Source organism: Clinocottus analis, unplaced genomic scaffold (assembly GCF_023055335.1).
Source record: "Clinocottus analis isolate CAN_PGR_092001 unplaced genomic scaffold, fCliAna1.0.p SCAF_1, whole genome shotgun sequence".
NCBI lineage: Eukaryota > Metazoa > Chordata > Actinopteri > Perciformes > Cottidae > Clinocottus > Clinocottus analis.
Genome location: NW_027175820.1, coordinates 2,550,855 through 2,574,475, shown reverse-complemented (window position 1 = coordinate 2,574,475; position 23,621 = coordinate 2,550,855). Strand labels below are relative to the sequence as shown.

Below are 23,621 nucleotides of genomic sequence, written 5' to 3'. Positions count from 1 at the left end.
CTCAAAGAGATGGAGGGTGGTGGGAGAGGAGAGGAGTGGGGGGGGGGGGGGGAAATCTGATTTACAAAATATGATTATATGAAACGACAGATTGCTTTAAATAAATCCAGCTGCACCGCGAAGGCGTAGCAAGTGCCGCAATGTGTTATGAGAAGCGGGGGGGGGGAGAAAAGAAAACGGGCGCAGGAGTGATTCAGTGTGTCACGTGTCTCTTTCAGCGCCCTCCATGCCTCAGGACGTGCGAGCGTACTCAAACTCCACCACGCAGCTGGTGGTGCGCTGGTCGCCGCCCATCTCGCCAAACGGGAACCAGACCTACTACCTGGTGAGGTGGCAGCAGCAAGCCGAAGACCGAGAGCTGTATCAGCACAACTACTGCTCCAAGGGTACGAAACGCACAAACTCTCAACTTCCTTCTTCGCTAAGTAGATGGAGGAGAGAACGCCTAATCACGAAAACACGCCTTCATCTTCCTCTTCTTCTTCTTCTTTCTCTGCCTCATCCTCTTCCTCCCAGAGCTGAAGATCCCCATCAGGATCGCCGCCATAGGCGTGGGAGACCAGGAGGAGGACACCAAGCCCACGAAGCCAGATCCCGACGGGCCGAACAAAGGCCCCTGCTGCCCCTGCCCCAAATCGGCCGACGACCTGAAGGCCGAAGCTGCCGACGCCTCCTACAGGAAGGTCTTTGAGAACTTCCTGCACAACTCCATTTTCACACCGAGGTGAGCGGCTCATTGTCATCGTCTTTCAGGTCTTTAGTTGTTGGCCAATGAACTGTTAAAACCCAATAAACAGATTGATTAACATGTTGAAAATCTCTCTTTTTAAACTCTTTTTTTAAATTGTGTTTTGGCTTGCGTCTGATTCTTCTGTCTTTCACTTCAGACATCTGTATCTCATTATCTCTCTCGGTCCAGTTGATGTTAATTAGTTCTCAGTACACACAGACGAAGAAAAAAGGGATGCATGCATTTTGAAGATAGACAACAGGTGGGAAGGTGTCACATTACCTGCGTTTTTATTTCCAGCTGACCTCAGACCCGGACATTGTGTGAACCAACATGCATTTCACCTTGTAAACTGGACCGTTACATACCGTTCCCACATGTGGTGGGTCTGTCTGAAACGGTTAGAAAGAGGAAAGCGTTGCTCGTTTCCCCTCAAAAGAGAACTGCAGTTAAAGATAAAATGGCACAAGATGAAACACAACCTGGCACTTATGGAGAACTAAAACTCTCTTTGTTGTATTTTTATTTGACCGTAGCCATTTTTCTTTTAGCTGTCCTTCATCAGATTTCTAGATGTTAGTCTCAGATCTCTCGTGCTCTTCCTCTCTCCTCCAGGCCGCCGGATCGCCGCCGCCGAGATCTCTTCGGCATAGCCAACTCCACTCAACCCCGCCGCAACCGGCTGCACGCCAACAGCAGCACCGCGCCGCCTCCCCACGCCGCGGGCAACAGCAGCGCCGCGGCGGACTTGGAGCCGGCCGACAGGCAGTTCGATTTCGTGGAGCAAGCGGTGACGGAGCGCGAGCTGCAGATCTCCGGCCTGCAGCCGTTCACGGTGTACCGCATCGACATCCACGCCTGCAACCGGCAGGTGCAGAGCTGCAGCGCCGCGGAGTTCGTCTTCTCCAGGACCAAGCCTGCAGGTTAGAGGGGGAACGATGTTGGCGAATGTCAGGAGAATGTTAGGATTGCCTAGCCACTGAAGAAACGGTAACCTGTCCTCTCCTGCGGCTCTCCAGAAAAGGCCGACGACATACCCGGCCCAGTGAGCTGGGAGGGCCACGAGGACTGGGTGTCTCTGCGCTGGCTGGAGCCTCCTCACCCCAACGGACTCATCCTCATGTATGAGATCAAGTTTAAACTGGCTGCTGAGGTAACGTCAAAAAGTCTGATGTTTATTTAATTTTTGAGAGTTTATTTATTAGCACTCTCCTCCCGTCAGAGGGAAATAGTCAACTAGTTGGAGGAAAATCAATATCTTTATCTTTATGCATAGCATTTCTTGCTTTGCTTTATGGAGTAAACTGTTACCTCATCGTTTGGAGGTCGTAAGAATTTAGATTAAACCTTTAATAAACTTGAGTTACTGAGCACAAGCGTTGTACTCATTAATGGTTGCAACATTACTAGTGCAGGAAACACAAAATAATACCATATAAGTGTGTGCTAAATACACATCTTTGGTTATAAAGTGAGAAGAAAAAGACATTTCACACAGAACAGCTGAACCCAGTAAACAAGAGTGACGTCACGAACGCAACCAGAAAAAAACGAAACTAACCGCAATTTGTTATTTGGCAACAATTGGTTCTGACCAGATGTAGCGAACCCTATTATTTACACAGTAAAGATTAAAAAAAACAAAAAACATTCCCTTTTTTATTTTTGCATTTGTAACAGTCAGAACACAGTAAGCATTATTTTTGTGTGTCTGTCTGTGTGTGTGTGTCAGACCGAGAAGCACGAATGCGTCTCTGGTCAGATGTATCAGGCCCAGCGCGGCGTCCGGCTGTCCAACCTCGGTCCAGGAAACTACTCGGTCAGAGTGAGAGCCACGTCGCTGGCTGGCAACGGCTCGTGGACACACGCTGTGGATCTCTACGTGGCTGAACGTAAGACACACACACACACACACACACACACACACACACACACACAGACATTGTCACTGCGTCGCTTTATTCGTGTCCGTTTAAAAGAAAGCAGCTCAGACATGAAGACAGAGGACTGCAACCCTGGAAGTAATCAAAGTGTTTGACCCAACAGGATACGAAAACGTGTTCTACGCCGTTATCTTCGTTCCTATCGTCATCATCCTCCTCATCTGTCTGTTGGTCCCAATCCTGGTGGTCCTCAGCAGGAAAAGGTGTGTGTTTTTGTCTACTGTCGTCGTAAGCACAGCGATTGTTTCAAAACAGAATTTCTGATCACAACGTGAAAAAACAAGCAAACCATTTTTCTTCTTTTTCAATGTTTCAACCAGTTGCTAACGGTTGATGTGGTCACACTGGGATCCACATTCAATCACACGAGTGGAAAATATAGCGAGAATGTGCGCTGTGATTGGTACCCTCCATTAGGAAGTGTTCGTGTTTAGATAAGATGATGAATAAATGCATCAACGTGGTTCAAATGCTGGGAGGCATATATTGCGCTACAAGGAAGAACCGCCACGCTCAAACATTTTATTTGTTTATTTTTCTTTCTTTTTTCTATTTCTAAAGCGTAAATCAATGTTTTGTTATGTTCCAACCCAAGTGGAATTTTCAGAAATGTTTTGCCGATATTCGTTGGAAACTAGCACTCTGAAATTCACGTTTACACCCAACGCAGACGTGCACACGTGGGAGAAAGTGTTGCACCCTTTATATGGATTGTCCAGACACACATCCTGCTTTGGTTTTGCAACATTTATCCACCAAAGTTTTCGTGTAACAACGATCTACTTTTTCATCCGCCCGTCTTCTTCCCTTCTCTCTTAAAGAGACAGCACTCTTTTTTTTTTTCTTTGTTATAAAGCGCCAACGCAATACTGTCTGCCCAATTGGAACAACAACATTTGATAATGTATTTCAGGGCGCTACAAAAGCACAGGAAAGTGTGTCCGTGCGTCCGTAAACGTGTCTGTTTTCTTTCCCGGTCAGGAGCAGTGACCGGCTTGGTAATGGAGTCCTGTACGCCTCGGTCAACCCCGAGTACTTCAGCGCCGCGGAAAGTGAGTGTGGCGTGAACGCGAGGAATGCAGCGGAAGTTGTTTTTCCGCTGCTTCATTTGATCAACGCGTGTTTTCTCTCTCTCTCTCTCCTCTCCGTGCAGTGTACGTACCAGACGAGTGGGAGGTGGCGCGGGAGAAGATCGCCCTGAGCCGCGAGCTCGGCCAGGGGTCCTTCGGCATGGTGTACGAGGGCCTGGCGAAGGGCGTGGTCAAGGACGAACCGGAGACTCACGTCGCCATCAAGACCGTCAACGAGTCGGCCAGCATGAGGGAGAGGATAGAGTTTCTCAACGAAGCCTCCGTCATGAAGGAGTTCAACTGTCACCACGTGGTACGTACGCACTGCAGGATGACGACGGCGACGATGTCGTTCAGTCCTCGTGACGTGACGCTGTGTGTTGGTGCAGGTTCGTCTCCTGGGAGTGGTTTCTCAGGGCCAACCCACCTTGGTCATCATGGAGCTGATGACGCGAGGGGACCTGAAGAGTTACCTGCGCTCCCTCCGACCTAAAGAGGTACTGACTGACTTCTAACCTTCATCGACTTTTTTAAATTTTTAAAACAATCTCTGTCCAGACGAGCGCTGTAGCGGCGCTTCACAAATAATCTCCGCCCCACACAACCACTCCTGAACAACCCCATGTATCACGTTACAAAAACAGGCGCTCCACGCGGAGTTAATAACGTCACGAAACGCTCAAAATAATAGCTCGCCTGCTGCGCTTGCCGGCAGTAGTGGCCTTATAAAATGCAGCTGCCGGCAGAGACGACAAGGTCGGCAACGCTTGTAATTCGTTATCCGTGTTGAAATTAGCCCCCGGTTGTCGGGCCGGATGTTTTCTCCCATAAAGGGATTGTGTGACGAATCAGAGAAGGACACGTCGGGGCTGATGAAACCCAAATAAAGAAGCAAACGTGGATCTAAGATGCGCCGTTTCTGGAGTAGACGTAGCAGAATGAATGTGTTTTTAAAAATGAGCAAATGTAGTCGCGTCTACGTAGCCTGAGTTGGTTTGATTTGGATTCCTGATGATTTGGACTTTTCAGTTCTTGAAAGGTGACTCGAATCTCAATTTCCAGTCTTAAAAACAATGTGTCCCATTGAAGCCCATTGAAGCCACAAAGAAATAAAAATATGAGATAAATGACTTTTTATCTCATAATAATGACTTTATTATCTCATAATTATGATTTTTGTTGTTTTGTGTGGTGGAAATGGGTTTCCATACAATTGAGATTTGGACTTAGACTTTATTTATTTCATGTGGACATTATGATTCCTAGCACACATCTACGCACTAAAGAAAAAGCAGATGCACTGTGTTGAGTGTATAAAGCGAATGCTAATTTCCAACACTTGTCCACAGGAGGCTTTTTAAAAAATAAATAAAATAAAATAAATTTGATAAAACAGAATAAAAAAGAGAATCCATCCACAGATACATACACAACGTGAAAGTGTGATGTGTTGAATGTGTGAACAACATTTTCTCTTAACCATAATTTAAGATCTTTATTGAAAACCTTAAAATCAGGTTGTACTGACCACATGAGGTTCTGCTCGTGTTCTCAATAATGGCTTTAATCCCAAAATATGACACCTGCCAAAACAACACGGGATCCCTCAAAAACATTATAACCTAAAAATGAAGTATTTCATCACATTTTAGCTGTGAGCTGGTCATGTGATTAAAACATGCAAACAATATGACATTTATTCTTCATGTGAAATGTGCGCTGTGCACGTTCTCAGGGAACTGATAAGCTGTGGCTCAGCTGCAGGACCTTGTCCTTCCTGTGAGAACTGACTCCCTCCCCGTCTGTCTGTCTGTCTGTTTGCAGCAACAGTGGTCCAGCCTGTCTCTGCCTCCCCTGAAGAAGATGCTTCAGATGGCCGGGCAGATCGCTGACGGCATGGCTTACCTCAACGCCAACAAGTTCGTCCACAGAGACCTGGCAGCCAGGAACTGCATGGTGGCCGAGGACTTCACCGTTAAGATAGGAGGTAAAGGACCTGCGAGGAGGTCGGAGGTCAATGTCTGGGAATGTCATGAAGCGTAAACGTCCAAACTATCGAGCTGCCAGACGGCCAAATTCACCAGCGTGGCTTTAATGTGCCGGTAAAGGAAACCCTCTAGGGGGCAGCGGTGTCGCGCTGTCGACGTGTTTTCATCCGCCGAGCCAGAACTTCTCCAGTGGAAATGTGACGCAAGTAAACATCTCGTTTCCAGATTTGTTTCCTATCAGAGAATAGGATCCAAACTCTGTGTGAAAAGGTCCTGGCCGTCGTCGTGACCATCGTGGTTGCAATGACTGCCAAGGAATTTTCAAAGTCTGCAACAGCGGTACAGAGGGATCGCTGAGGGGATTGCGGTCACTGTAGTAAAATGTCAAGGCCTGTAACCTCAGTAAAGAGCGCCCCCCTGTGGAATACAGACACGCATGATACAAGTACCAGAACCAGCTGCAACAGTTTACTGGAGCAAATGTATTTTACGTAGACATCTTCAAAGCTTCACTTCCTGTTTTGTGTGTGTGTACTCGCAGACTTTGGCATGACCAGAGACATCTACGAGACGGATTACTACCGCAAAGGTGGCAAGGGATTGCTCCCCGTCCGCTGGATGTCGCCCGAGTCTCTGAAGGACGGGGTCTTCACCACCACCTCGGACGTCTGGTGAGCAGGCGGGCAAAACAAACAACTCGCGGTGGCGGCTTCATTTTCTGTGTTTCACTCCTACCGAAGTACGATGGCGATGATGGAACAGGCATCGGTTGTAAACCCTCCCCTCCCCTCCTCTCCGCGCAGGTCCTTCGGGGTGGTACTGTGGGAGATCGCCACCCTGTCGGAGCAGCCCTACCAGGGTCTGTCCAACGAGCAGGTGCTCCGCTTCGTCATGGAGGGAGGGCTGCTGGAGAAACCGCAGAGCTGTCCCGACTTGCTGTAAGACGACGCGCAATCTGTCCCTCCACCCTGCTGTTTCAACCCTCTATTCCCACAGATTCATGCAAACATGACGCTGAAGATCACTCAATAACATGCCATTGTCTTGTTTGGTTAATCGATACAAATACTGAAACGTCAAAACGCTTGCCTGGGCTAACTTTTTTTGTCTTTGTGCTAAGCTAAGCTAACCGGCTGCTCGCTTTAGCTACCCCGTTAGCAGCCTATAATGGCTTTCTAAAAAAGTTCAATTGATTAATATCTCAATATTCATCGTCAGCTTTCAAATTTACCTGGAGGAATTATACATAATGTACACGTTCTTCTCTAATTTAAATTACAATAAGGGCTGGATTTAAAAATATAAAACATGACAAACAAATCTTGAAGTGATGTCCCAATATCATATTCTCCTCATCTTCCGCGTGTGTGTAGGGACTTTTTTTCAGCTCTATTTTCCTCTGTACACATTATTATTGGACGGTGAATCACTGCAACAGGATTCTGATCACATTGGGATCTCAGATTGTTTATTTTCTGTGCCTTCGTTTTGGATGCGAGTATTGTACGTTTGCTCAAACGATGTTTTCTTTTTCTCGTCGTGACGCTTCACGTTACCGCTTTTAATATTTTAATAATCGTCACGGCCTGTGTGTGTGTGTGTGTGTGTGTGTGTGTGTGTGTAGGTTCGAGCTGATGAGAATGTGTTGGCAGTACAATCCCAAGATGCGTCCGGCCTTCGTGGAGATCATCAGCAGCCTGAAGGACGAGCTGGACCCGTCGTTCCAAGAGGCGAGTTTCTTCTACAGCGCCGACAACAAGCCGGCGGACGCCGCTCAGCACCACGTGGACAAGACGGACGGCGCGGACAACGTTCCTCTGGACGCCGTCGCCGCGTCCGCCACGCAGCAGACGCAGCAGACCCCAGTCAACCCCCAACAGACCCCGCCCCCCCCAAGCTCAGAGGCTCCGCCCGCCCCGTCGTTAGCGCCCAGCTCGCCTTCGTCTCCCTGCACGTCGAGCGCCGCCACGGACAAGCAGCCCGCCGGCCAGCAGGCGGCCAACGGGCTGGCGGGGGCGGGCCTCGCGCCGGCCGCGGGCCCCACGGCGGGGGCGGCGCTGCCGTCACTGGACGAACTGCCGCCGTACGCCCACATGAACGGCGGGCGCAAAAACGAACGCGCCATGCCGCTCCCGCAGTCCTCCGCCTGCTGATTTTGGACAGAGACACCAGCTGGACTGCGACCCCTGCCAGGACCCTGATGTCTCAGCGGATGAGAGCTCTCTCTCGCTCTCTCTCTCTCTCTTTTTCTTTTTTAAAATCACATGCAGCAAACCCGTGTCCACCAGCTGGGGGCGTGGCTACTCACTGACGAGCAAAGAGTCGCAGGAAGGTGGACAAAACTGTCGCTAAGCGCATGTTCTGCTGTACCTCCACACGTCGGTTTCGTTTTCTTTATAGTTGTGGGGTTTCTACCAGCTGGCAGTCGGACCGCGACACTGCCGTTCATGAAAAAGAAAGTTTAAAAAAACTGATTCGGGGGATGGGGATCTCTTTGCAATTGAACTTAGTTTGTTTTTCCTCTTTTTTTTTTTTTTTTTACATGACGCGTAGGCCTTCATAAACCGGCGTTGCAGTCGCTGTGCATCATGGTTAAAAATGTTAAGCATATCTAGTGAAGAAGCACTTGACGGAGGTCAGCGGTCCCTCGCTCTGCAGGTTGGGCGTCGGCCCGATGCCGGGATTCAACAGCCAATCTGCTGATGGGGAGAGAAGTCGAATCTGCCAAATTTGTTGCCAAAATTGTACAAAATTCTCTCTTCTCGTCCCCGTAACTCTCCGGGTTGAAAATAAGCACTACCACGTTTTTCTAAAACGACATTAACTGCAGTCCGACACTACTCCTTCATTGCTGGTTTTGCTCGCTGCAGCTACTCGACTCTGCAATGAAATTGATCTGAAATTCCTCTCACAAAGTGCCGTTCCGTCACGGTTAAAAAAAATAAAAAACGCCAAATGTAATCAATCAAGAATAGAGGGGGGGAGGAAAGAGAGAGAGAGGAAGTTGAATATGAAGTCTGGGTCTATGACGTCTCTCTGTCGGAGGTTTGCTCCGAGTTCACACAAACCGTTGTATACAAACAGGTGTTTTTTTTAGACTTGTCTTCAGTCTCCAACATTTCGGACATCTCTCCACGGCAGAGCATTTATGTACGCACCAGTTGTCACTTTTCTAACTTTTCTACGGTTGGAGACATTTGTCATGTACAAAACAAGAAGAAGCTGCTATTCCTTATTTCTCTTTGTGGTTGTAATATAGTTGAGATATATAAAAAGCGAGAAACAAATCTCCTTCAGGTTGGCTCTGCGAACATTTCCACTACAGTCCTTTTTTTAATATATATATATATCTATATATATCTATATAGATATATATATATATGCTTGTAATTGTGTAAAAGTGTATCTGAGCTGGTTTTGGTGTCTTGTGTTGGCGTAACGGTACGACAGTTTGCCTTGTGTGACTTCTCCCTCCCATCCGACGGGAGGACAGTGATGGAAAGCGATGATCGAGGTCCATGTGTCCTCTAGGGGAGGTGGGGGGAGGGGAAGAGGAGGGGGTCCCGCTCAACCCTCCAGAGGTCAGAGGTCGGGCGTCACTTCTGAGTCCTAGCTAAATCTCAGGTCAAGGAGAAAAGTAAAATCCTTTTCTATTTTCTTTTTCTTTTTCTTTTTTTTTGTGTGCTGTCATATCCAGAAACATCCAGCCTCATATGTGTGTGTGTGTGTGTATTTCTGTGTGTGTGTTAACCTGATTCTTTGTCCCTCTCACTCCGTTACTTCATGATCACTCGTCACCTCGCAGCGTTTCCTCCAACAGTGTGAAAACAGGAGCGGTTTTCCGGTCTTTGCGTTTACCGCACGGAGCCCCGACTGACAAAATCTAACAGAAAAATATCAAACTGAATACACTGATGAGTACTATTGTTAGTTAGTTAGGATGGAGGTGCTTTACGCTTTTGGCTTCACCTCCAATCAGTTGGTTTATAAAGACAAAAGATTTTAGGTGCATAGAAGAACTCTTTGTCGGCGGAAAAAAAGCTTAATTTTTGTTTTTTCGCTCCATTTCAATTATTTAACTTACAATATTTGTTTCTTATGTACAGTCATATTTAATCATGTGTTTACCACATTTTGTCAGTTTCGGGGCTCGAAATATGTGTGCAAATTAATTTCAAAATAATATTTATTCAATGTGGCCTTGACTAACCTTGTGTTCGTCAGGCGCACACATTAAACTCGTCTGTCGGACATTTCCACTTCCTGCTCGTCAGGCTCTCCTCAGTCGAGGCTGGTTTTCGGTTTGCTGCTGGAGTTCTCCACACTATTTATCTCCCATTGTTCACGTTATTAACGCGTGTGTGTAGACTAAGTTAAAACGGTTTGCGGAGCAAGTCGGATCATCTCACAGCCCTGAGGTTTTTTTTCTGTTTTGTTTTGTTTTTCTTTTGCTTTAAGAAAAATAAGATTTCACACCAGAGGACGAGTCGCGAGATTGACAAACGCTGACGAGGCGCTTCTTTCTCTTCTCCTGGACGAGTTCCCTTTTTAACAAAGAAGGCTAACTCTCGATTAGAGAAAGAACTGGTTTCCATGTCGGCGTTAGACGGACTCATCATCAAGGTTAACGAACCGCATCGCTCCAACATGAAGCTGCGATCAGAGAGGACCACACGGCACGACCTCACACAGTTTAGATTCACAGCCCAGATGTTATTTATCTGTTTCTTTGTTCATGTAAATCACTATACAAAATTCCCCTTGTTTTTTCACCCCCCCCCCTTTAATATTTTGATGATTTTTTTCCGCCTATTTTCAGGGGGAAGGTTTTTTTTATTCCTTCAACCATCCATCTACCTCACTTTTTTTTTTCTTCAATCTATTTACATGTCCAGAAAAACAAAACCTCTCCCCTCCGCGGTCCATAATGACCTGGAGAGCCGCTAACGTGTTCAAAACACTCAAACCACAAAACTTAAGCAACAGCCAGCCTCAGTTTGTGCCTCTCGTCGCTCTGCATCCTTATTTTTATTTGTATTTATTTCTTAGGAATACAGTGTGACCACTTGGTCCTTTGAAGGACACTTGATGACGTCCTGAAGGCATTTCCAGAATCCACAAAGACTCTTCTTATAGACGGAGGAGAAAAATACATGAAGACAAATGTAACGTACAGCTGTTTGTTGGATCAGGAGTCTTAAGCTTTGCGAGTTCATGCGTTTCCAATAAAATAAAAAGAGTAGAGCGCTAAACCCGGGAGGTAATTACTGTTAATGTATGAGAGGCACAAACTGGGACCGCCAGAGGGCGGAAAGGCTCTTTTTAAAGTCCACATGCGAGTCCCCTTTGACCATCAGAGAGCCGATCAAGCCACTAACGGAGGAATGTTCATAATTTAAAAAAAACATTCAACTGTATCTCGTTTCCGTATGTTTTTTCAGTGACAACTACATTTCCACTCCCAACCCTTTCGGGCTTTATTCGATTGTGATGGTGTGTGTCTGGTTTGGGGACGGTCTGCACTGGTTATCTTTCAACACAACAGTTTTTTTTTGTTGTTTTTTTTAATGTTCAATCGGAAGCTGTTTGTGTTCTCCTCGTTTTAATGAGTGGAGTTGGACACATTGCTTTCCTCTTCGTGTTTCTGATGCAATTTTTTTTTTTTTTTCCGGAACTTTTTGGCACGGTTCCTTGTGCCTCGACCTGTTGCCATGGCGACCATATGTTTAAAAAAAAAAAAAAAAAAAAAAAAAGCAGCATCCTTTCTCCCTCCTGGTACACAACTGTGGTCGTCGGGCTGGCGGTCATTCTGGCTCCCGTTCACCCCGGTCGGTCGGTGCCATGTTGGTGCTGATGTGATTGGTCTGATTTTTACCGCTGGAGCACCTCAGGGTGGACATGTACTTAAAAACATTTGCCCCCCCCCCCCTCTTCCCCTTTGCTTGTTTTGTTACGTTGATGGCCAATTTGTTACTGAGATGTTGACGTGCGTAAGTTATTCATAGCCTTCCAGCTCCTGTGTTTTTCTATTGAAATGATCTGTTTAGATTGAAGTTTCATTTTTGGTTTTCTTTTGTACATGCTGTTTTTTTTTTTCCTGTCATCAATATATTCTGAGTACTGGAGAGGAAATGATTGGCTGAAGGAAAGGAGACTGTCTGATTCTTTTTTTTTTTTCTTTTTTTTTTTCTACACGAGATTTAAGATGAATAAAAATGTATGCAAACTGTTTCACTGCTGGTGTGTGTGTTATATTGTCCAGTCAACGTCAAGCTCCAGGCGGCAAGGCCGAGCGCCTCCTTGTGGTGCTGGCACCACAGTGACAAGCGTGTGGCAGGACTCTGACTACTGCTCCCTAAAGGTGGCACCTCTCTGACTACTGGTGGCAAGTCTCTGACTACTGGTGGCAGGTCTCTGACTACTGGTGGCAGGTCTCTGACTACTGGTGGCAGGTCTCTGACTACTGGTGGCAAGTCTCTGACTACTGGTGGCAAGTCTCTGACTACTGGTGGCAGGTCTCTGACTACTGGTGGCAGGTCTCTGACTACTGGTGGCAGGTCTCTGACTACTGGTGGCAGGTCTCTGACTACTGCCCCCTAGTGGCGGCACATCTCTGACTACTGGTGGCACTTCTTTGATTACTGCCCGCTACTGGTGGCACCTCTCTGACGGTGGCAAGTCTCTGACGAGTCGTGGCACTCTTGTGACAACTACCAGCACTGGCAGCTAGTGGCACCTAACTACATATAAGGAGAAAACTAGTGCAGATATTGTGTTGTTGTATGTAAAAACAAGTTTTTATAATTAGTTTTCAAGGTTTTTTATTTGCCATTTGTGCATAGACCAACAGTCCTGACACTTTGTAATTATTGTTGACTCAGTTGACTCAACACAGCAGCTGATCTGTATAACAACAGTGGGTGTTCCCAGAAAATGTGGCTTGGTAGTTTCTTTAAAAAAATCGTCCCTAACTTTCTTTCTGGACGTTGGACGCTTCTTGTTCCACAACAGAGGGGCTCTGCTCAAGCAGATGCACCAATACATACCAAGCAAGTATTGTTTCATCCCAACTAAGTCATATTTCAGTTTTGTAGCTGGAAAAAAATGCAATGTGGTTGATCTTGCTAAGGCTTTTTCTGACAGTGGTTTTGGCGCAATTGACGAACTCTGTAAGTTGTAAACTTTCCAGAAAGGTGTGCCAATCATGTGTGGCATCAAGCTAGGGATACAAAAATGTAAATTTTCATAACTTGGGGAACTCTCTCGTGTCACGTTCAAGTCATATGCAAGGTTTATGTTAATATGTATAGTTAAATTGTGTTATTTATTTATTTATTTACATGCTCTTGTAACTCTTGTAACACCTGAAGAAGAATTCTGCTGCACTTGGGCTTTATAGTTAAGTGCTTTTGGGACCCTTTTAAAGATTATTCATCAGTGTATAATGAGTTAGAATAGTAACATAATTCAATATTTGTCATATTTAAATATCATAGCAAATCTAGCTGTTTGAGGTCTAGTTGGGGGTGTAAGAACTTGTCCTGGCTACTGAGGAGATACAGTGGGACATCTCTGGAGTCCAAAACAGTACTCTTATGCTCTCATTTAGTGCGTTATGTTCTTAGAGTTATTCGAGATTACTGAGGCATTTATTGGTTGAGGTCATTTTAACTGCTTTAGTTTGTGTTTTTCTTATCTTTAACAAAACGTCCCATTATATAAAAAAGGACAATTGATTTAAATAGTGATCTCAGTCACCAAATGAACCTGCACTTATAGCTAAGTAAATGTCGTAGGGATATCTCATGGTTTCCCTCTGAAATGTAATACAAATGTAATAACCACAAACGGTTGCACTTCACCGTAAATGCACTTTACACCACTTCGTGAGGGACGTATGTGATTGACGATGCAGTTCAATGATGAAACAGCAGGTGGCAGCAGCGAAACGGTCTGAACGAGATTTCGACGAAGAAGAAGAAGAGCGTGACCTTCGACATCTCGCGTTGTTTACGTTCCGGCGGACTGGAGTACTGTTGCTGTGCGACAGCCCTTTTCTTTAGCTTCTGCTTTCAAACACACCTTCAACATTAAGCCGGTGCCATGTGCATATGTGGGAATAAAATAAAGTAGGATAAAATGGTCCCGCACAATTAAGGTAAATAACGGCTCTCTGTGCGGCGCATTGTTATCGACAGCTATGTGCTTATATCAGCTACGTAGCTAGCATGCTAACGGTGTGATGTATATAAACACCGAGCGGCTCGTTGAAGGCTAGCCTGCGTAAACAAAACGTTATCTACAGCTTGAAATGGCTTTTTTGCAGTTTGTGGTGAACAAAACAAAAACACTTAAGTTGCTGCGACTGACGGTAATGTGTATGTGGCCTGTTTAGCAGCCGTCGCCTCAAAGCAACACAGTTTGTCACAGAATCCCAAACACGGGTTAATTTCTGACTCTGCTCGACACTGATATGACCCCTCCGCTGCATGTGTGTCCGTGCAGCGCTACACACGGTGCACGACCCTACAGCTCACGTTTGGGTTTAATAATCCTGTTGCATGCTGTATTATTCTGGGTCCACACTCCAGATTAGTGGGTGGCGGTAATGCACCCGAAAGTTGTTTTCCAACCGCGATAAAAAGTAAGAGAAGAAGAAATATTATCCTGGAGGTTTTTTTTTCTCAGCTTGCACTGGGCAAAGCCCCAAACGCTGCTGTCTGTCTGTTGATGCCTCTGTTCATCTGCTTTTCATTCAGGAGACAGTGATGCCATAGAGAAGGAGGCACTGCCAAGTCTCCTCCATCTGGAGGAGGAGAGGTTTCTTTCGAAAATGGCAACTGAACTCCATGAAGCTATTTTTGTGGCCAAGCAGGAGCGCCACAAAAACCTGTTCCTGAACTACAGGAACCTGAACAATTTCCCGGTGGAGCTGCTAAAGGATGAAGGCCTGCAGTTTCTGGAGAGACTGTACATGAAGAGGAACTCGCTCACGACTCTGGTACATCTGTGCTGTGCATATTCTGGTTTTGCATGACTTAAGACGAATGTTTAAAAGCTGCATTATTTCAGACGTTTTCTGATTATTATTTTTTCTCTCTCCTTCATTAGCCTGACAATCTTGCTCAGAAGCTCCCAAATCTCATTGAACTGTGAGTATTCAGCGACGCTGTGTTTTTCTTTTTTGGACAAATAACCACAAATAACAAATAACCACAACCCTTTTTAGGGTTAGAGTGGACTAAAACAACGCGTCCCATTACATAATACTGGCTGGTATAATAGCACAGGTTGCTGGGGAACTGAGAATATGTATTGTAATCTGTGTAATTTGCACAGAGTGAAGCTGTCTGATGCTTTTCTAAATTGTAACTGATGGATTATTACACTTCGATATGTGGCCAACAGTTGACTCTGTAAACTTCATCAACATGAAATTGAAAGGCAAAATATAGTTGATTTATAAAATAGTTTGGTCTATTCCAACTGTAACTTTGTATTATTTATTTCTCATTTAAGGTATTTGCACTCAAACAACATAGTCATGATTCCTGATGGTAAGTCCTTTGTTATGACATATTTTTTCCTTTGATTCCTTTGTCATTTAGCTTTCACACAAAACATAATTAAAAATGTCTGACTTTGATTAAAAAAAAAAAGAAGTTCTGGTTGCCAAGAACATTGTTATCAAACACTCAATGCATGAATGTTCAACTATATAAAATAAGGGACTGCTGCAGACACAAAGCCGGCCTTCTGGTTGTTTTTTGCTGCAACGCCTTTATTTGATCTGTGCTGGTTAAGTTACTCTTTTCTCCAGAATGAAGGCAACTGTGGTTTTGGTCCCCAGCTATTGGAGACCTGACCAGACTGCAGTCATTGGACCTGAGCAATAACGCCCTCCAGTTCCTCTGTCCAGAGATTGGCCGGCTGAGGTCTCTACGGCACCTTAGATTGTCCAATAATCAACTAAAATGCCTTCCTCCAGGTGAATACACATTTATTTCATCGCCATCTTTGATCCCGAGGTCTGGTTTAATCTTTAAATTATGAAAAAACTGAACTTTTTAAAACTACTGACAAATTTCAGATTAAATTTTGTTTGGTCTACGGATGTATTTTACATTTGACTTTTTTTTAACTTGTAAGTATTCAATCTGCCAGCAGAGGGCAACAGAGCTCTGAATCAAGAATATGGTTGTGTCATTAATGCAGATGATTGTTTTCATTTCATCCTGGAGGATTAAGAAAAACAATTATTGTACAACTTGATGTTTTAATGGTATGTTATGCTTGTGAGATTTCATCCTCTGTACATTTTGTAAATTCTTCAGAAACATTGGTGACATTTAAGTCTCTCCGTACTCGTAACTGAACACACACTCAGTCAGAGATTTGTTCGCCATCAACTGAAAATCTTTTGAATTTTCTTCTTCTTTCTTTTGTGTGTGTGTCAAGTTTCATTGCATTTAAAGCTCAGTCTGCAAATGAAAGGTCTCCGGTACAATCACACCAACAGCCTGTCAAACTTATTTTCTATTTGACCACCCCTGTGTTACTGAATCCTCTGCAAAAGGTCAGCGAAAAATATAGCAGGCAAGAAAAATGTAATATTGCAAAAACACTGTTCCGGACGAAATATCCAGTGGTTTCCCATTTGGAAAGGTTAGATGACATAAAACAAAAAGAATGCTGATGTTGTCAGCATTTAAAATAACAATAGATTTAGTTAACCAAATCTGTAAAGTGTAAAATAATTAAATTGTTACTTTTTTTTATGATTGAGATCTAATTTGTTTCGATTTGTTCTTCATGTCACACCTTCAGAGATTGGGGACCTGCAGGACCTGGAGACCCTGGACGTGTCGATGAACCAGCTGATGTCGTTCCCCGACCGGCTGTACCGCTGCGCGACGCTGCAGAATCTGACAGCCGACCACAACCTGCTGGGCCACGTTCCCCGGCAGCTCTGCTGGCTGCACCGCCTCAACCAGCTCTCCATGGCCGCTAACCGGCTGACCTTTCTACCGCTCGGTCAGCGATGCCCCCAAAACGCAGCCCCTTATCTGTGTGTTGCCATAGTGATGTATATACTGAGAGCGAGGCGATGTTAATAACGTTGTGTGTGTGTGTGTGTGTGTGTCAGATCTGGGCCGATCACGAGAGCTGCAGTTTGTGTTCGTGGACAACAACGTGGACCTAAAAGGCCTTCCCTCCTACCTGTACAACAAGGTCATCGGCTGTAGCGGGTAACTCAGCTTATCAGTTTGAGTTAGTTCAGCTATGTAGGGAATATAATTGTGCATGAGTTAAAAAACAGAATATTTAAAATGACAACTGATGAAAACACTGTGGAAGAAATGCAGCTACACAATGTTCCATTTGAGATTAAAACAGCGTCGCTCCCGTGCAGGTGCGGTGTGTCCGCCCACGGGTTGGAGGGCGGCCAGAGGGAGGCGCTCAGCGAGGCGCTGGTCGGGCTTCCGCCCGAAGTGAAGGTGGTGGGCTCAGAGGCGGACAGCGTGGTCCCCCTGGAGGAGATCGCCATGAGAGCCCTGCATCGCATCTACCGCCAGCGGCCGACAGGTGAAGGGCGCTGAGCACCGTATGTATGCGTGTATGAATGCAAATGTATGTATGCATGTGGCCAGCTGTGGCTCCCTGACTTCTACTTTAACCTACACGTAGTAGTTTTGATTCATCTGGTTGCATTTTCACTCTTTATAAGAGTGAAAATGAGGAAAAAAAGATGCCGTAAACAACAACACATGCACCAAACAAGCAAAAATGAAAACACCTATCACTTGAGATTTCACTGAAACGCCTTCTGTGTATTTTTTCTTTTTTAGACCTCAACTTGCTGCCTCCCATCAACCTCCCCAGGAGCCTGCTGGACCTGCTGCAGTTCCCCCTGGGACACTGCCACCGCTGCAGTCAGACCATGTTCACCATCATCTACCCCAAACTCTTCCCGCTTCGTGACACAGCACTGGCGGGCGTGCACCGCAGGTCAGAACAACCGCCCGCCTGCTCCAACAGGAAGACACTGACAGTCCAATGTAGAAACTTAAATTGTTGTCGGCTCATCTTTCTCTTTCCTCCCCATCTCTTCTTTCCTTTTAAAGAACAACGGTGAGTTTTGTGGCCTATTGCTGCTCCAGTCGCTGCCTCCGGACCTTTGACCTCCAGGGATGACGTTGTTTCCTCTTCCCTCGGAGCACACAGTCGCTCAGGAGCCGCGGTGCCGTTGTTTCCGGAAAATGTGGCAGGTGTGCGGGGTCGCACAACGTTTCAAGGACAAGACTCGAACCTACGCGATGTGCCTGAATCCAACTGACCGGGAGGGTTTTGTCTTGTGTGTTCTGGGTGGTCGGAATAATAACCACTGTGTGTGACCAGTAAACTTGCAGAAATAGACCGAAAGTCACTACTAACAAAAAGGCACTTTGTAAGAACAGGCACTGTTTGGGTTTGATGAAATCCGCCATTTTTCACTCGGATGTTTATTGCAGTAGACGATCGGTTGCTTGTGGAGTCGTATTCGAGGTATTGACATTCATAGTACCGTTTGTTTTGACTGATTATTGAAGAAAAGAAAAGGGGTAGGCAAGTGAAAAAATGTTTATTTATAAAAGTCAGTAAAACAAGCCAAGGATTCGTCTCACATATTCGTTAAATACTTTTTCCAGTGTCAGTTATATTGGACCGGTATCCTTTTAAAAAAATCTGACCTTTGGAAAAGCATTTGCTATGTTAACATGCCTTTTAAAAAAATCATGTTTTTATCTTTACATAAACCTAAATGTGGAATACAACAATCTAAATAAATGTGGCATGAACCCAAAACTGTGGAGCAGGTTTCACGTCCGCAGGCCCGTTCAGTTTGAGGTCAGATTTCTGTCGGAAAACGAGGTCACTGCGCATGCGCGGGTCTCGTGTTGAACCGACGCTCGTTTGTTAACGTCCATCACTGTGTGTTTGTACAATTCTAATGTATCATTCGTTTTCGATTGTGTTGCGTTTTCGCAGTAAAAGTTGACTGATTTCAACAACTTCCTGTGATTTTCTTTATTTAAATTGTAATTGAATGTTTTGACCCTCTGAAGACGGGGGTTGTCAGGGACGGAATGCATGAACATGTGTGAACGTGACAGCTGGGCATGTTAATAACAGCTTAATTAACTGTGGAGATCTTTAGACCACGCGTCTCTGGAGACCATAGCGTCCCTGAACGCCTCTCCCCTGTATAGTCGTCGTTGGTGTCAGTGGGTCATCTCAGTCGCGCTCTTTGGCTCCCCCGCATGTGAGACACAGAAACAAACCTCTTCTGTTGCTTTGTGTCTCAACAGCCTCGTGTATGTATTCATTTAAAGGCTGAAATATCTGTGGTCCGTGATAAAAGAGGATACGTGGAAGAAGGAGCGCATTGGCAGCGTTGCCTGCATCGGTGTCGTGTTTTTAGATGATCCTCTCTGGCCTCATCCCTCTGGGACTATCGCGTCTCTGCTGACTGCACTCATGATGCGACATAGATTCACATGCTGCGTGTTCATGTGGAAACACAAGACACACACACGATATGATGGAAATCGGCATAATATATACAAGAGCTGCACCCAACGTGAGGATCGAAAGATGCTATATTAGTCTTTTTTTTTAGTCTATACTGTAAATATTATTCACCATATCGAGGAATTTAGCTGTCTGTTTAGTATTTTTAACAGTCAATCTATTCATCTTTCAATCGTTTAACTCGTTTGCATATTCCCTGACCACTCGCGATGATCCACGTGGTGCACAGATGTGGATAACTAGAAAACAAGTGAATAATATTTCTATTTTATTTTCTCTCTCTCCCAAAGCTGGTTGGGAATCACTGCTTGTTGTGGATCCTCCACGTAGCACATATTGTCTGTTCTCTTGTTGATGCAGGCTGACTGGAGTGTGTGCATCTGTTACACGGACTGTGAAAATGTCACGGGCACGGAAGGATCTTTCAGGCGCAGCGATGTGTACATTAGATCAGTGCCTTGTTCTCTGGTGGGAGGGGAAAAAACAAAAATAATGACGATTTGCTGAATGAATGTCTATCTTCCTGCACGTGCCGTGCTGTGAACACATCAATCCCATCGCTTAGATCGATGGCAATACAATGCGCGAGACTCATTGCGCCTCTGGGTCATTATCGTGGGAGGTTGAGGGCAGTAATGGTTTTTCTTCGATGGGGCTCTGGTAATGAGCTGCGCCACATGTGGCGCACGCGGGTCGATCCATCTCCAGATCCTCACGATGTGTCCGTGCACGAAGCCGACGCGGTTGACTGGCTGTTCCGCTGTGGAAAAGGAAACGTGTCTCTGACCTTTGACCTTTGCTGCAGAAGTAAAGGGCACATAGTGGTTGACCATGCGGCTCCCAGAATGTCATAAAAGACACCGTATGTCGACGGTTCAAGCTGGGCGAAATGCTACTTTATTGAAACTGATTTATGAAACGATTGTGCAACGAGTCATACCCCTAAAAAGGCTTAAAAAAGACCCAATGGGTTTTAATCTATAATTCATCACATTCAGTTCACTCAAGAGAGACCACGTCATCTTTCTTTCGGTTTGCTGACGGTTTATTTTTTGGGGGGATTGTTCACGTGTCATCTGACTGATGTAGATGTGATTATGTCAAGTCAAGGACTCCGGGGGTCAAAACAGTGAGGAGCATCTCCACTGTGTGCACGTATATGGATATTAATATGAATAACACAGGCTATATTAGCTTGCTTCATAACGCCATGCGGGGTCTGTTGCGCGGGGCTGGGCGTGAAGTGCGATGTGGGACCAGGTGATGCGTTCAAGGTAAACAGGGTCTGAGGTTATTACTGCTCAAACCTCAGAAACCTCAGTTACCTCACCTTGTTTTCGGTTAGTGTTGTGTTAGTGGTTCAGTGTTTATGATGAAGCACTTATTATGTTTTTTTAATTGAGTTGATTTAAAAACAATGTTGAATTGAAAGAGAAGACATGGTAGCACGTTCTAGCCGTCAATACGCCATCAGTGGGTCAGTGTGTGTGCGGGAAATAAGAACCCCAAAATGTGTGTTTGCGTGTGTGTGTGAGAGAGATACGTGCTATACGTGTTACACGTGCACGTGCATGTCGGCTCAAGGAGGTATCTCAGGTGGTCTATGCAGAACTACTTGAAGCGTGCCAGAGGGTTATTTTATGCACTAAAGGAAAGAAAGGAGGAGAAAAAGAAAGAGTGAGGCACCCTCTGTCCCTCCGCGTCTCTCACTCTGTCTCCTTCGCTGACAGGGCATTTGAATGCAGAACGACCAGATTTGATGTATGCCTTATTATAGTTATTCCCAAAAGCTGGTTTGTGTTTTTGCATTGTATTATATATTTTAAATCAAGTTGTATCTTTTTTTGTTTTTGTTACTAATACTGCTTAACACTTGCTGTTAATGAGTAATAATAATATGGAAGGACATCTTTTTTTTAAAAGTAATTATGACATATTACAAGTAAACATTATTAATACTAGCCTACTTTATTCAAAATACTAATAATACCCTCTGTCTGTTTTTTAAAGTTGTCATTTTCTTTGATGATTATTTTTGACTGTCTTAGATAAACAACCCGTGAACTAATAATATCTTGGTCTACAGACGCGTAAAACAATCTTTTATCCACTCCCTGTGACATCAGAGGGCGCGGCCATTTTGTGAGCGGCATCAATTTCAGACAATGAGACAGGAAGTCAGGAGATTTAACCACCAAAGTAAAAGCCACGAAAATATCCAACAGACACACATGTGATGGGTCAAACCTACTTCAAATAGTTGAATATAATTATAATAGTAAACATTAGAACGACATTTGATACAAGTCGAGTAAAAACAGAAATAATGACGATAATACAATAATAACACACACACATTATATATATATATATATATATATATATATATATATATATATATATATATATATATATATATATATATATATATATATATATATATATAAACGGATTTATGAAACAATTGTGCAACGTTTCAGGTCCAAAAAAAGGCTTGAATTAATTATAATTCCTCACATTCAGTTCGAGAAAGACAGCATGTTATCCTCTTTTGGTTTGGTTTACTTATTTATACAAACGTATATAGTACATATAAGCAACATTATTATTATTATCAAAAAACGGAACCGTTGTTTTTTTTTTGGAGGGGGGGCGGACTGTTTTTATTGAGGCACAATGGTGAGAAAGAACCTTCTGGACCGTTTGAGCGCCACTTTGGTGTTTTCGTTTAGTGTTAGCTAGCTTTACAAGAATATCGGATGTCCGAAGAGGTAGTAAGTCGGTTTAACGTACAGTATTTTAAATGTTTATTTTGTAAAACTTTCACAGGAAGTGTGTGATTTCTTAGTGCGTCACGCTTCACCCTTTGGGGGAGGGGGAGGAGAAGGCGCGTTTCCACCGGGGACAGTCCCGTTGAGTGGAGCGGCAGCACGGACGGACATTTTCATCCTGTGTCGAAAACAAATACAGCAAATTAAGAAGACGACGAAGAAGAAAAAGAGCAGAATACACTTAACGAGGTAGGTTTGAATAGGTCGGTTTTGCTTTCGTCGAATCCACGTAAACAACGCGTAAACTTTGAATTATTCATACAAATATGTGGCATTAAAAAAAAAAATGTTGTAATATCACAATCACGTTGCTGTCTTGTTATAGTTCCCCCCAATCTGTTTGACTGTCTCTTCGCGTCTTCGCTCGTTTGTAAGACGTGAACGTGAACGCCTCACGAAGCAGAGTCCTACATGTCCCCGCGGTGTTGCTGTAGATCTCTGGGACCGATTAACGCGCTTAAAGCGGTCAACTTTGTGGCGTTTTCTGTGTCTGGAGGGCGAGCTTCCGCCTTGAACATATTACAGGATTTAAGGAGTTGTTTGTCAGGATTACATTGGAAGGATAGAGCGGCCTCTGCGAAGCCGTCTCTTCTGTTTTCTAACGGGTCGCGGCGGGGAGGACGGTGTCTTCCTGCGGACTGAAGGGTTGCTTCAGCACCGCGGACAGCTCCGGAGCGAAAGAGCTCGAGCTGGCAGAAAGAAAACACACACACACACACACACACACACACACACACGCACACGCACACGCACACGCACACACACTGACAGGAACCTTACCAACAAATCTGAGCTGCTGGCGTTGAAATATTGGTCAAACGTCTTTAATTTCCTTGAAACAAGCGTCCGGTTCTCGCGGCTGCGTGGATGGAAGTTTTATCCGGTCGTGGAACGACGCACGAGCGACTAGACGACCAAAAACGTGGCTCTTTACTGCCTAGAAGCTGAACTACGTATTCAATAATTATTACAAGCCAACACGCTTTTGAAAAAGCAAGAGGATTGGTTTCTGCTATTGGGTGTCACATTTTTATTTTTTGGTAGATGGGGGAATTCAGATGGACATTGTTTTTGCATTGGTCTCTGAGGAGTAGGCATGGCCACAGTGGTGCTGTGATGGAGGAGAGGCGGCGATGTGATGATTCCCCCTCGCCTTCATGTTTACATTTGTTTGTCCGTCTTCTTGGGAGAATGCGGTGTACTTTGTGGTGGATTGGAGGGCCAAAACACTGTTGTTGTCTGGCACACCAAGAGTTTGGCACCAGTCCTGTTCCTGTGTCTCCCTGCGGGGGCTACAGGAACACAGTTAACTCTCTGACTCCGAGAAGCGCGCTATTTCTAACCTAAGGATCTCGATAAAGACTCTTTTCAGAATATATTATATATGGAAAATAAATAAAAGTTGTTGTGTCTGCCTGATTATGGGGGCGGTGTTCCTCGATTTAATGTGTCTAAATGTGTTTATTATTCAAGACTTGATTATATAT

At 44.8% G+C, this 23,621-nt stretch overlaps 3 protein-coding genes across 4 annotated transcripts in view; all 3 read left to right on the top strand.

Annotated features, from left to right (window-relative positions):
• The window catches only part of igf1rb (insulin-like growth factor 1b receptor), a 40,627-nt gene extending 28,662 nt beyond the window's left edge, over positions 1-11,965 (top strand). Inside the window, exons 9-21 of the mRNA XM_068576686.1 lie at positions 219-386; positions 517-724; positions 1,346-1,653; positions 1,750-1,883; positions 2,463-2,622; positions 2,777-2,876; positions 3,655-3,725; positions 3,827-4,056; positions 4,133-4,240; positions 5,568-5,730; positions 6,273-6,402; positions 6,535-6,669; positions 7,356-11,965. Of these exons, the coding sequence (XP_068432787.1) occupies positions 219-386; positions 517-724; positions 1,346-1,653; positions 1,750-1,883; positions 2,463-2,622; positions 2,777-2,876; positions 3,655-3,725; positions 3,827-4,056; positions 4,133-4,240; positions 5,568-5,730; positions 6,273-6,402; positions 6,535-6,669; positions 7,356-7,884 (2,444 nt within the window). The 3' untranslated portion in view covers positions 7,885-11,965. The remainder of the gene's footprint in view (positions 1-218; positions 387-516; positions 725-1,345; positions 1,654-1,749; positions 1,884-2,462; positions 2,623-2,776; positions 2,877-3,654; positions 3,726-3,826; positions 4,057-4,132; positions 4,241-5,567; positions 5,731-6,272; positions 6,403-6,534; positions 6,670-7,355) is intronic.
• Positions 11,966-13,753: 1,788 nt separating this feature from the next.
• On the top strand, positions 13,754-18,783 carry lrrc28 (leucine rich repeat containing 28). Of its 2 annotated transcripts, none has more exons than XM_068573103.1 (10): positions 13,754-13,889; positions 14,491-14,732; positions 14,843-14,883; positions 15,251-15,288; positions 15,582-15,719; positions 16,559-16,765; positions 16,878-16,980; positions 17,145-17,317; positions 17,581-17,740; positions 17,857-18,783. In XM_068573103.1, exons 2-10 carry the CDS (start codon positions 14,565-14,567, stop codon positions 17,924-17,926), a joined length of 1,098 nt encoding a protein of 365 aa, XP_068429204.1. In that variant the 5' UTR covers positions 13,754-13,889; positions 14,491-14,564; the 3' UTR covers positions 17,927-18,783. The 2 variants fall into 2 exon arrangements, with proteins under 2 accessions (XP_068429204.1, XP_068429213.1); XM_068573112.1 differs by lacking the exon at positions 13,754-13,889 and adding an exon at positions 14,259-14,375.
• Positions 18,784-22,156: 3,373 nt separating this feature from the next.
• Positions 22,157-23,621, top strand: part of LOC137785427 (synaptosomal-associated protein 25-A-like) — a 34,299-nt gene continuing 32,834 nt past the window's right edge. The window contains exon 1 of the mRNA XM_068576651.1: positions 22,157-22,323. The gene's annotated coding sequence lies outside the window, so the exon portion shown is untranslated. The remainder of the gene's footprint in view (positions 22,324-23,621) is intronic.